At 37.7% G+C, this 14,754-nt stretch overlaps 1 protein-coding gene across 3 annotated transcripts in view; it reads left to right on the plus strand.

The window, feature by feature from the left end:
- The window catches only part of LOC133623022 (histone acetyltransferase KAT6A-like), a 101,161-nt gene that overhangs the window by 44,341 nt on the left and 42,066 nt on the right, over positions 1–14,754 (plus strand). For all 3 annotated transcript variants that reach the window (XR_009817840.2, XM_061985931.2, XM_061985933.2), the window contains exon 3: positions 8,543–8,651. Coding sequence is in view for 2 of the 3 variants with exons in the window: in XM_061985931.2 (XP_061841915.2) it covers positions 8,543–8,651 (109 nt within the window). In the remaining variant the exon portion in view is untranslated. The remainder of the gene's footprint in view (positions 1–8,542; positions 8,652–14,754) is intronic.

Raw genomic sequence — 14,754 nt, forward strand, 5'->3', positions numbered from 1 at the left:
ACCCTGAAGTAGGGATGTCCCGATCCAGGTTTTTGCACTTCCGATCCGATACCGATATTGTTTTTGCACTTCCGATCCGATACCGATACTGACCGATACCGATACTGACCGATAATGGCCTATCCGAGCATGTATTAAAGTTTAAAATTATTTAGCCTACTTAGTTGTCAGAATCATGTTGAAAAGGGTTTTAGTACTCTTGATAACAACTAGCCAGCTGAATTAGGGGAGTTTGAATAATACACAATGGTTGGTAACAAGAAACTGACCTGTTTATTCAAGGATAAACACAAAATAGACAAAATTATACATGACAAACAGAAATGGCATCATTGAAACAAGGGCTGGGCGATATGGCCTTTTTTTAATATTGCGATATTTTAAGGCCATATTGCGATACACAATATATATCTCGATATTTTGCCTTAGCCTTGAATGAACACTTGATGCATGTAATCACAGCATTATGATGATTCTATGTGTTTTGATTGATTGATTGAGACTTTTATTAGTAGGTTGCACAGTGAAGTACATATTCCGTACAATTGACCACTAAATGGCAACACCCGAATAAGTTTTTCAACTTTTTTAAGTCGGGGTCCACTTAAATTGATTCATGATACAGATATATACTATCAGATATATACTATCATCATAATACAGTCATCACACAAGATAATCACATTGAAATTATTTACATTATTTATAATCCAGGGTGTGGATGGGGGCGCCGGATGTAAGTGTCAAAAAGACAGCCAAAAGAGTTTGATATGAGAATAAATCTAAAGTTAAAATATAGGGTAGAAATGCATCCATTTGCAGGAAATGTAGTCTTGATTTTCAACATTTTCTTTTAAGGCTTGCATGTCTACATTAAAACATTCTTCTTCATACTGCATTAATATATGCTACTTTTAAACTTTCATGCAGAGAAGGAAATCACAACAAAAAAAATCACAAATTTTTTCATACGTGTTGATCTGGAAATTTTTGCCTCGGCATTTTGATGGTGTGGACGTGTGGCACCGAACGGAGATAAGCGTCTCGACAGAAGTCACAATATTTGAACAATGATGACGAAAACTATTTTCTCTGTCGTGTCCGTGTGTCGAAAATTGTTATGCGCTTATTTTTTTATTTGATTTTGTGCGTGGCATATAATTGCTATGCGCAGAGGACGTTTAAAAAGTGCGCAATTGCACAAGCGCGCACCTTAGAGAGAACGTTGGTCACACGGCTGCGCTAGCATCACAGCTAACGTTAGCCATGCTGCTACCTCTCTGCTCTAGTGAGACTAGCAGGACACTGCCAAAGGCATCAGGAGCTGCCAGCCAGCAAATTGGTGCTGTGGGAACCAACACATGGGCATCGGTCAAGAGGACGTCCCACACTAACATACTCAAGAAGGATGCAGGAGCTCAGAGTACTAAGGAACTGGCCACATGTATGGAGAATCGGGATGACTGGAAGCAACGATGGAAAGCTCGTCTGAGGACGACCTAGAGAGAGAGAGGGTTAAAAATATTTTTTGCAAACCGGTAATTATGATCGGCAAATGTGTCTGTGCTGTCTAGAGATCGGCAGAGTAACTGTGTAATACTCTTCCATATCAGTAGGTGGCAGCAGGTAGCTAATTGCTTTGTAGATGTCAGGAACATGGTTTGTCGTGATCACAATATGCAGGCGACAGTGGGAGGCAGTGTGCTGGTAAAAAGGTATCTAATGCTTAAACCAAAAATAAACAAAAGGCTGTGACAGTGTTTCCCACGGGACTGCAATCTATCTGTGGCATGAGAAATGGCGTCATGGGTTTAATTTGCATAGTTGGCCGTGATGCATGTGATTTTTAAGGACACTGGTGGCATACTTTTGACATTAATTTTCTAAAATAAAAGACAGAAGAAAAATGTAGCAAAACCACAAGCGCAAGGGATACTTTAAAGTGCACACACATTTAGAGTTCTTTTAAATGTGTTTGTGGCAGACATGTACATAAATGAAAGGGAAAACTCCGGTTTGTACACGATCTCAGTAAAGGAAGGTAAAAGCTACATGCAAAAAGAACGTATTTAATGGCTGCTTGCAACATCACACTAAGTGTTGAATGGCTTTTAATGTTTTCCTCATCTCGCACTCCATTCATTGTCATCAAATGAATTTACTAACTACATTGAGACAGCCTGCTGGATGAAATAAAGTTAACATTAGAAAAAACACAAACCAGAATGTCATTACACAGTGAATGTTTTACTAAATAAACAGCAGACAGCCAAACACTTTGTAAACATTTGTTGCTGTTATGCAAGTTTCCAGTGTTTTTTGGCAGAAGAGACCATTGACAAAAACTAAATCCTCTTTAAAAAAATATTTGAGCTTGGTATTGGTGAAGGACTCTGTACAGTAGATCTGTAATTATGGAAATTACTTTATTTAAACTTTTTGTTAAGCGTTGCTCTATCTGATCAATCTATAACCCAGATGATGTGCACAATATCAATGACAGATTAGTATGATTCAAACTAGAGTTAGCGGAATGGTCTACATTTTTCCATCGATGCCACATACCATGTGAGCTATCAATGCTTCATTTTCTCTATCTGCCCGAAAAGCAACTATTGAAGCACTGAAAGGACAGCTGTAGATGTGTCCAGAGTGTCTCCCAGCTTGGTCATAAAACCCAATAACTCTAGCAGTGTTATCCTCACATGGACTATCACATTTGGTCTTTAAACAGCTCTTAACCACACTTGCATCTTTCCTGAAGTCAGTTTTGGCTTTAGTGTTCTAGAAATGTGTCTATGAATCAAATGGTACACTCGTCTCTTTCGCATATTTGTTTGCTCCAAGCCAGATGTTTTTTTTGTTTTGTTTAAAATTCCCAATGTTATACCCGGTTGCCAGACCAGACTTTGTTATGGTGTGCCTTTTGATTATATGAGAACATTTTGCATGCAGCTGTTTTTCTAAGCGATAGACTGTGATAAAGTTAAACAATACACCCCAGAGACCATACGAAAGGGTTGAATACATAATAAAGCTAATGCTGTTAGATGCTGCCACAGTTGATGTGCCAGACAAATATACAAGTTCCCACCAAACTAAAACGTTTTATGTGATGTGTTAGTACTGTTATATACTCCTGTTCTGCAAGCAGTCACAGTCGTATCTAAGTAAGAGCATGGACTATATGTATTAGTCAATATTATTACGGTATTAAAGCAACGGTACGATATTATTGTGGTACATGTCCAAAAAAAGTCTTAAAAATGTTAGTGTGTAAAATGAAGTGGCAGGAATGATTAACACAAACATAATGCTAAAATGTTCTAATCATACTTATTACTCCAAAAATACATTTTTAAGTGCAAATAATTGTGCAGGGACGTCCACTGTTTCAAGCAAATATATAAAGAAAAAAACTTACAGGCTTGTCTTTAAAGTGACGATGTAAACATCCAGTGTAAAACAATAATGTTCACTCTCGTGCAGGGGTCTCAAACTCAATTTCAATCAATCAATCAATCAATGTTTATTTATATAGCCCTAAATCACAAGTGTCTCAAAGGGCTGCACAAGCCACAACGACATCCTCGGTACAAAGCCCACATAAGGGCAAGGAAAAACTCACCCCAGTGGGACGTCGATGTGAATGACTATGAGAAACCTTGGAGAGGACCGCATATGTGGGTAACCCCCCCCCCTCTAGGGGAGACCGAAAGCAATGGATGTCGAGTGGGTCTGACATAATATTGTGAGAGTCCAGTCCATAGTGGATCCAACATAATAGTAAGAGTCCAGTCCATAGTGGGGCCAGCAGGACACCATCCCGAGGGGAGACGGGTCACCAGCGCAGAGATGTTCCCAGCCGATGCACAGGCGAGCGGTCCACCCCGGGTCCCGACTCTGGACAGCCAGCACTTCATCCATGGCCACCGGACCTGTGCCCCCCCCCCCCCCCCCCCCCCCCTCCACAAGGAAAAGGGGAGCAGAGAAGAAGAAGAAAAGAAACGACAGATCAACTGGTCTAACAGGGGGGCTATTTAAAGGCTAGAGTATACAAATGAGTTTTAAGATGCTTCTGCTGAGGTAGCATCTCTAATTGTTACCGGGAGGGCATTCCATAGTACTGGAGCCCCAATAGAAAACGCTCTATAGCCCGCAGACTTTTTTTGGGCTCTGGGAATCACTAATAAGCCGGAGTTCTTTGAACGCAGATTTCTTGCCGGGACATATGGTACAATGCAATCGACAAGATAGGACGGAGCTAGACCGTGTAGTATTTTATACGTAAGTAGTAAAACCTTAAAGTCACATCTTAAGTGCACAGGAAGCCAGTGCAGGTGAGCCAGTATAGGTATGTATATATGTATATACAGTATAGGCGTAATATGATCAAACTTTCTTGTTCTTGTCAAAAGTCTAGCAGCCGCATTTTGTACCAATTGTAGTCTTTTAATGCTAGACATAGGGAGACCCGAAAATAATACGTTACAGTAGTCGAGACGAGACGTAACGAACGCATGAATAATGATCTCAGCGTCGCTAGTGGATAAAATAGAACGAATTTTAGCGATATTACGGAGATGAAAGAAGGCCGTTTTAGTAACACTCTTAATGTGTGACTCAAAGGAGAGAGTTGGGTCGAAAATAATACCCAGATTCTTTGCTGATTCGCCTTGTGTAATTGTTTGGTTGTCAAATGTTAAGGTGGTATTTACTTGGGGGCCACTGGATGCAGACACTGGGTGAGGCTGGGCCGGAAGAAAAGATTTCTGAAAAAAATCTAACATGCACTTTTTAATGAATTCACCTTCTTTGAATGGCTATCCCGCCCTAGCAACATACTTGCCAACCCTCCCGATTTTTTCCGGGAGACTCACGAATTTCAGTGCCCCTCCCGACAATCTCCCGGGGCAACCATTCTCCCGATTTTGTCCCGATTTTCACCCGGACAACAATATTAAGGGCGTGCCGTGATAGCACTGCCTTCAGCGTCATCTACTAACCTGTCGTCGCGTCCGCTTTTTCACCATACAAACAGCGTGCCGGCCCAGTCACGTGTTGTATGCGGCTTCTGCAGACACACGTAAGTGACTGCAAGACATACTTGATCAACAGCCATACAGGTCACACTCAGGGTGGCCGTATAAACAACTTTAACACTGTTACAAATATGCGCCACACTGTGAACCCACACCAAACAAGAATGACAAACACATTTCGGGAGAACAACCGCACCGTAACACAACATAAACACAACAGAACAAATACCCAGAACACCTTGCAGCCCTAACTCTTCCGGGCTACAATATACACCCCCCCAACCCGCCCACCTCAACCGACGCACGGGGGGGTGGTTGGTGGTAGCAGGGTTGGTGGTAGCGGGGGTGTACATTTTTCACAAACAATTCGATTTTCGACTTTCTGAATTTTTTCACTACTTTTTACAAAAAACATTGAATACAAATGACCAAGATAATTAAAAAAAAACATTTTTCTTTTATTGGATCAAAAACTAGTAGTTTGAAATCACACTGCATCTTACTCTTAGCAAAATTCTGATTTGTATAATGTTGTTTTTAGACCAGATATAAATAGTACTCTTTATGGAATCATTTTCAAATCATTAAATTACACTGCTTGAATAACATACTTCTGTTGACAAAAATTTAACATTGCACATTCCATGCTTTGCACATTGCATGGAAATAAACAATCTCCAATATTGAGATCTATAAAGTGCAAACTTCTGTCTTCTGTAAATGAAAATGTAGTATAGGGGCAGAAAGTCAGAAGAAAAAAATCGATTTTTATTTTTAAATTGTCTGCAACAGAACAATTTAATATATCGTTAAAATAGATATATCGCGCAAAACGCAGGCTTTCTTACCTACGCCAAAGAGGTTGTTTTTGCCAGGGTTTGTTTGTTTCTTAGCCAGATAACTCTAATAGTTATAGACGTTGATGACATTTTTCAGGAAATGTCCAAAAAAAAACAATTCCTCTCATCGACTACGAACACACTTCACTTTTTGCTTATGGTGTTACTGTAGAGGTTGCCCTCTAGTGGGTTCTTCGGACCACCACACACAACCAGGAGAGCCCGAAATTCAGGGTGTAACACTGTTTTATTTTCATAGAATAGTGCAAGGCTTTTGCTTTTCAGCGAAATGTCTTTTTCTCCTGCGTCCGCTCAGCACCACTTCCAACTCCAACTACTTGTCTCATCACGGCTGCTGCTAATAAAGGCGACAGGTGGTTAGATAACAAGGCCCACCTGGGCCATCTACGCACCTGTCGCTGTCTTCGAGGCCGGTCCTGGCACACCCCGTTCTGCGGCAGGCCCGCAGGCCACGCCCCCCTCCACAGTTGCATCCCCCCACCGTGGTGCCCCGCACCGAGAAGAGGAGTCTGGGGGATGTAGTTTATTTTCAGACACGGCCCACGCTAAAGCGCCGGGAAAAAACTATACACCAAGTTTTTGTTTGATGCCGTCAGTCGAAAGCAAAATACCACTGCATCTACAATACCGTTACACCTCTTGTCGACGTTGAAGATAAAAATCGATAATAAAAAGAGGCGCTGACAAATATATTTGTCAATAAACATCGATGACGTCATTGCTGGTATTTTTCCGGATGTCAAAGAACATGCACAAGTCCGTGCGACCAGTGACCTTATAAGCAACAGGAAGAGAAAAATGGCTGTGAGAACTGCAGCAACACTGAATAAAAACATTGAAAATCTAGGAACATTTCACCCTAAACATGCCAAAGACACAAATAACTTGCTCAATTTGCACAGCAGAACTTGCTTTTAGTGGCAGTACGTCTATGATGCGGAAACATTTCAAGCGGAGTAATATCGGACATCTGGAGAATGAGCAGCACAGTTAGAATTTAAAAGCTGATGGCTAAATTAGAGCCACATAATAGGTCTACGCTTCATAATCCCATTAGTGGACTAATCATTGAAGGAAAACTTTTTGGGAGAATTTTGACCATCCACAATCCTTTTGAAAACCGCATTTTGTCACATAGCGATTAAATTGCAAATACAAATTAAAGCTGCAAGCAGCATTGGTCGGGCCCGCATATTTGGCAGGTGCTAGTCCTAAGTGTCCCAATACTTTTGTTCAGTTTTCGTCATAAGTGTCCTAATACTTTTGTCTACTTTTAGTCCGAATTGTCCCAATACTTTTGTGTAGTGTACCTACCTTGTCTGCATTGTGTGGGCACGTTGGTGCATCCTGCTTTTAAGCAGCCTTCTTGAAAAAACAGCAGCATCAGCGCAGCGGCTCTTTGAAGGGTCATAAAATCAAAACCGGAGCCGGTATCAAAACTCTTTCGTCAACTTTTAATCAGAAGGGTTTAATCTCTCTCCTGTGTTAGTTTGAAGCCGAAACGACAAACGCGCTCAGAGGAGATAATGTTTGAAGAGAAGTGACCGGTTTATAAAAAAAAATTGTTTTGAAGGGGAAATTGCAAACTTCCTGTTGATTTTTGCTGAGGGTTGTCAATCTATGAAATGTAGGTCTAAGTAAGACCTACATAGAGGTTTTTGTTCCATGTCTCTCCGACTTTCCCAGTGGGAGTTACAGGCAGTTTTGTCATTTTTTTCTTCCGAGGAGCAGTTTTTTCTGCGTTTTATTAAAAAATTGCGGTAGAGCACAATTTTTAGATTTGGGGTTCGGTTTTTTCATTAGATCGCAATTTTTGCCAGTCCTGATGTGTGTGTTAAGTTTGGTGAGTTTTGAAGCATGTTAAGGGAGTCAAATTACAGCTCAAAGAGGCAAAAGTGACTGTTTTTAGTACTTTTTTGTCTTGAAGGGGGAATTGCCAACTTCCTGTTGATTTTTGCCCAAAAATGTACAATTATAAAATTTTGGTGTAAGTCAGACCTACATAGGGGTTTTTGTTTCATGTCTCTCCGACCTTTCTAGTAGGAGTTACAGGCAGCTGAGTTTTTCTTTCTTCCTAGGGGGCGCTAGAGCGCAATTTTGAGTTTTTGGGTTCGTTTTTTTTATTAAAAGGCAATTTTTGCAGGTCCTGATGTGTGGGTCAAATATGGTGAGTTTTGAAGCATGTTAAGTGGGTCAAATTACAGCTCAAAGAGGCGGCGGAAGAAAAAAGAAAGAAGAAAAATAATAAAACCTTACAAATTCAATAGGTCCTTATGTCCCATTGCAAAAGGACTCCCTTTGGGATTCCTTTTACAGTGGGCCATGCGGGCCCTAATAATTGTTCAGCCCTCGTTGTAACAGGCATTCTATCTGGAAGTCCTAATGTGCTAAGTTCTAGTTTTTGTTTTGCAAAGACCTTGACCCACAATTGCATCTTTCATGACATGTCACATAGATGATACAAGCCCACTTTTCAGAGCAGCTGTCATGTTCCTCATTAATCCTCCTTAATACTATAAGTAATCTGTGGTCTTTTTCAGTCCACTGTTGGCTCAGTCATACAAGATTATTCTGTGTAGTCAACAATGTTACATTGACTGACAGTCTACACTTCCTCCCTTGTGTCCTCCTCTCCTCCAGCCGGTGGCCGAGCCCATTCCCATTTGCAGCTTCTGTTTGGGGACCAAGGAGCAGAATCGCGATAAGAAACCGGAGGAGCTCATCTCCTGCGCCGACTGTGGCAATAGTGGTGAGTGTTGCTTAAAATCCAAGTAATGTATGTTTTGTAGTCCGTAGCAAACATACATTGGTATAAAGTGGTAGTACACTGCAAAAAGTCAGTGTTCAAAAACAAGAACAAAAATACAAAAATGAGGGGTATTTTATTTGAACTAAGCAAAATTATCTGCCAATAGAACAAGAAAATTTGGCTTGTCAAGACTTTCCAAAACAAGTAAAATTAGCTAACCTCAATGAACCCAAAACTACCCTAGAATAAGTATATTCTCACTAATAACAAGTGCACTTTTCTTGGTAGAAAAAAAAGAGACCTTTTTGCTCAATATGTTGAAAAATGTTCTTAAATTAAGTAAATGCTAGTGCCATTATTTTCTTTCTTTCTTTCTTTCTTTAGTTTATTTCGAACATGAACACACTTACATCATAATACATCACACAATTTCATATCATTTCATTTTACATCATGCCCGAAAAGGAGTAGGAAGAAGCAAAGCTTATTTAATCCTACCCCTTTCCCACTTCAAGCGTTTACAAATATATAGAATCATTTACTGACCTTTTTATATAATAAAATAACATCTATGAATTAGTATACAACAGTTTTGTAATATGTAATTAATTAATTAATTCAGTCATTATTAACATACTGAGATGAAGAATATCTTATTTTCAATAAGGTTGAAAGTATTTCTCATAATTCTTCTTTTTTGTACTCTGTAAGCACTATTATTTTGAACAACCTCTTAAACTGGATCATATCAGTACAATTTTTAACTTCTTTACTTAATCCATTCCATAATTTAATTCCACATACTGATATGCTAAAAGTTCTAAGTGTTGTACGTGCATATAAATGTTTTAAATTATTTTTTCCTCTAAGGTTATATTTCTCCTCTTTAGTTGAGAAGAATTGTTGTACATTCTTTGGTAGCAGGTTATAGTTTGCTTTGTACATCATTTTAGCTGTTTGCAATTTTACCAAATCACCAAACTTTAATATTTCTGACTTAATAAATAAAGTGTTTGTGTGTTCTCTATATCCAACATTATGTATTATTCTAACTGATCTTTTTTGTAACACGGTTAGCGAATGTAGCGCACATTTGTAGTTATTTCCCCATATTTCTGCACAATAACTCAGATATGGTAACACTAGCGAGCAGTAGAGAATATGTAGTGATTTTTGGCCCAGGACATATTTTGCTTTATTCATTATTGAAATGTTTTTTGCCACCTTATGTTGTATGTTTTGTATAGGAGATTTCCAGTTCATTTGATCATCTATTAATACTCCCAAAAATCTAGTTTCTTTTACCCTTTCTATGTCTACTTCGTCTATTTGTATTTGTGTATGATGCTCTTTTCTACTATTACCAAATAGCATTATTTTAGTTTTACTGAGATTCAAATATAGTCTGTTTTTGTCAAACCATCTTTTTAATTTGTTCATTTCTTCTGTTATTATTTGTATTATCTTCTGTGTGTTCTCTCCTGAACAGAAAGCAGCTGTGTCGTCTGCAAATAAAACCAACTTTACGTCCTTCGTAACCTTACAAATGTCGTTTATATAAAGATTGAACAATCTTGGTCCCAGTATTGACCCCTGGGGTATTTTGACATAATAATATGCGCTCGGCATCATGTTTTTTTTTTTCATGCTTGAAGTAAGAAATTATTACTTTAAAAAAACAGTTTTATACTCGTGAGTGTTGATGACACAGCTTTGCAACAGTTGATATTCTATTTTCAAGCATGTTTTACTCAAAATAGGTCATAAAATCCCAGCAACAAGCTGTAATATCTTACTCAGATCATTTAGGACCAAAACCCTTAAAACAAGTAAAACACTCTTAACATAAAAATCTGCTTAGTGAGAAGAATTAACTTATCAGACAGAAAATAAGCAAATATCACCCTTATTTGAGATATTTCATCTTACTTAGATTTCAGTTTTTGCAGTGTAGGGCTGGGCAAATTTAGCGATCTTGCGATATATATCGATATATAGCCCTTTGAGACACTTGTGATTTAGGGCTATATAAATAAACATTGATTGATTGATATCTTGTTCCCCAAGAAAGTAAAAAAAAAAATTGCCGTGAGTATCGGTCTAACATCTATTCTCAAATTGAAATATGGATACTTTAGATTAGGGCTGTCAAACGATTAAAATATTTAATCGCGATTAATCGCGTTGTCCATAGTTGACTCAAAATTAATTGCGATAATCACAGAAAGATATAATTTGTCATTAATAAGTTCATTTTCAAAGTTTGACTGGACAATAATTTTGCTCTAATGAAATGGTTTTTTTAAAAAAGGTTTTTTGAAACAGCTCAACACGTTTTTAAAGAGAATAAAAACGATACCTGCAGTGCGTTGTTGTCTTGTCAAATTTTTTTATTTGGCAAGTATACGGAATTTGTATTCTTGCTTTACAGTAGGAGTACTTGGATTTAGAGAAGAGGAGCTATACTTACATGTTTAGATAGCAGTTTCACGCATTAATAACGTGGATTGATGCTTTGATTGTCAAAGATGTTAGGTGATATGTTTTTCTACATGATTAGATGTTTCTGATATTCTGTACTTTACATGCCGTACAAATTAGTAGTAGTAGTTTATTTTGGACATGTTAAAACAAAGACAAAGCAAAAATAATGGGGGAATAAAAGGAAATAATCTTGATAACATTGCAGTTAGGTACAGAAATAGAAAACTAATATTTCACAATGAAAACACATAAAAAGTTAAAACAATACATAATGGTCAGGTTTTTTTTTTCATATCCAAAAAGGAGTGGGAAGAAGTCAATCATTTACTCCCAACTCTTATTTATAAATTAAATAATTAGCTTTCATCATTATTATTATGATATACAATGATACATTTACTCGTCTTATTACAACATATTGTCAATGATCTTTTACTCACTTTACACTGTTTTTGCTTTATATGTAATTTGTACTGTTGGTAGTTCCACAAGATTTATTTTAATTTCAATAGTTTTGAATGTAAGAAAAATGTATTTGATCCCAATTTATTTCCTTATGAATTACCCATATTGCTTTCTTCTGCAGGGTGATGAGTGGATATAGTGTGCTTATGGAATTATTGCCCAAAACTTTTGTACAGTAGTGCAAGTTAATGGCATTCATATTTCTGCATGACAATGTTTTAACCTTCTCTACCTACTTATTAATAAAATATAATATTCAGCCTGTTAAACAGTCTGGAATTGCAGACGATCAATCAGAACAGGTTATAAAAGAATATACCATAACGATGTGGGCTGCAGAAGGCAGCTACGGAACGGGCTGAGGGTCAAAAACATTAATCGCATGGTAAAAAAAATGATTGCCGTTAAAGGAAGTTATATTTAACACGTTATTGTGTTAACTTCGACAGCCTTATTTTAGATATTTGAGATCATGTATATGATTAACAAGAAGTAAAGTAACTAAATCATGAGATCTTGTGTAAATGAAATGCGATTGGTGGGAACTACCTTTTCTTAGCCAAGGTAAGTACATATATATATATATATATATATATATATATGACACATTGATTAAAATCAGAAGCCAAGAAGTGCAAGCCTTCACCGAGCACATTAACTCAGTGTACAAAAACATTAAGTTCACATGTGAGGATGTCAAAGATGGCAAGTTTCCATTTTTGGACTGTGATGTCCACATTGGTGAGAACAGGGGCCTCCATGTTGGGGTTTACTGGAAACCCACATACTGATCAATACCTACTTTTAGACTCACACCACCCACTGGAACACAAACTGGGCGTTATCAGAACCCTACAACACAGAGCTGATAATGCATACTTGCCAACCTTGAGACCTCCGATTTCGGGAGGTGGGGGGTGAGGGGTGGGGGGCGTGGTCGGGGTGGGGCGGTTGGGGGTTAATATATATATATATATATATATATATATATATATATATAAAAGAAATACTTGAATTTCAGTGTTCATTTATTTACACATATACACACACATAACACTCATCTACTCATTGTTGAGTTAAGGGTTGAATTGTCCATCCTTGTTCTATTCTCTGTCACTATTTCAGAACACACACATTATACAAATATACATTATAAAATCAATAAGAAAACGGGAGCTCTAATTTGGGAGTCTGAATTAGGATCAGAAGTTCCTATATAAACATTGCGTACTCACGTCGCCTTTTTGTATTGATTACTGCAGCTGTGCACTGGATTCATTCACAAATACAAACTACAACTCACAAACACTTTAGAGTTAGGCTCCACCATCAGAATGTGTACTTAAACTTATAAAGATCACATGGATATTATTCAGTGAGTTGATTCACCAAAACTAACCTGTTATACAGGAGGAAAAAGCACACAGGACGTTTCAATTGTTCACAGACTGGTCGCGCTCATCAGAATGACAAGACACTTCCGGTCTGCAGGTGATAGCATTCAATTGGGAAGAAACACCCTACTGCCCCCTACTGACCAATGTGAATACTGATAAATGTGTAACGACAGCTCCAAAAACGAATTCAAACCACAAAATAAAATAAATAAATCAACACAAAAATGTGACACATTATGGGTGGGTCACATATGCATGTACAGTAGATGGCAGTATTGTCCTGTTTAAAAGTGTCACAACATTGCTGTTTACGGCAGACCAACTGCTTTACGGTAGACGAAATGCTGTTGTTGTGTGTTGTTACCGCGCTGGGAGGACGTTAATGAAACTGCCTAACAATAAACCCACATAAGAAACCAAGAACTCACCCTCGATCATTAGCTGTTTATATTGTGGGGAAGGCGGACGTGTGAACAGGCTGTCAACACGTCACTCAGGTCCGCATGGAGCTGGAGGGGGCGTGGCCTCCAGCTCCGCCTGAATTTCGGGAGATTTTCGGGAGAAAATTTGTCCCGGGAGGTTTTCGGGAGAGGCGCTGAATTTCGGGAGTCTCCCGGAAAATCCGGGAGGGTTGGCAAGTATGTGATAATGTTCCACCAGCCCACAGGCCAAGGAGAAAGAGCATAAGCATTTGAGGGAAGCCCTTAAAACCTGTGGTTATCCCAGCTAGTCGTCTGTGCAAAGTGCAGCCAGTTTTGGAAGAAACAAGAACGTGGATTAGGAGCAAAAAGGTTACGGACGCAAAAAATATTGTCATTCCATATTAGGGGTGTAACGGTACACAAAAATTTCGGTTCGATACGTACCTCGGTTTAGAGGTCACGGTTGGGTTAATTTTCGGTATAGTAAGAAAACAACAAAATAAAAATATTGGTTATTTATTTACCAAATTTGCAAAATCTTCCACCAAAAATGTTTTTCTAAGTGGAATATTTGATGTGAAGTAATGGGAACCTTTGATAGGTCAATAATTCATAATAACATTGATTTTGATTCAATATTATGTTTTGAGCAATGACAGTTTGAAAGAAAAAAACCCAGCTTTGTTTTATTAGTCAATATTGCAACTTTTTCTAAATTACATTTAACCTTTTTAAGCTTTTTTATTTCACTTTTGTTATGTTTTTGTTTATTTTAATAGTATTTTTAGAAAAAATATTTTAATAGTATTTTTACAAAAAAGATCAGTTAGAATAATACATAATGTTGGATATAGAGAACACACAAATCCTTTATTTATTGAATCAAAGATACTGAAATTCTACGACATAGTGAATTTGCAAACAGCTAAAATTATACACAAAGCAAACTATAACCTGCTACCCAAGAATATACAACAATTCTTCTCAAAAAAAGAAGAGAAATATAATCTTAGGGAGAAATGTAATTTAAAACATTTGTATGCACGTACAACAACACTTAAGACCTTCAGTATATCAGTATGTGGAATTAAATTATGGAATGGATTAAGCAAAGCAATCAAACAATGTACTAATATGATCCACTTCAAGAAACTCTTCAAACTTAAAGTGTTTACAAAGTACAAAGAAGAAGAACCATGATAAACATTCTGAATTTATTTAACTCATCCATTCTTTCATTATTTCACTCACAAAATAATCTTACCTATCTCAACATATGAAATGTAACTTACTTCACCAATTATCATTTATTTACTTATTTTATTGTGATTACTT

This window comes from Nerophis lumbriciformis, linkage group LG12, assembly GCF_033978685.3.
Source record: "Nerophis lumbriciformis linkage group LG12, RoL_Nlum_v2.1, whole genome shotgun sequence".
NCBI lineage: Eukaryota > Metazoa > Chordata > Actinopteri > Syngnathiformes > Syngnathidae > Nerophis > Nerophis lumbriciformis.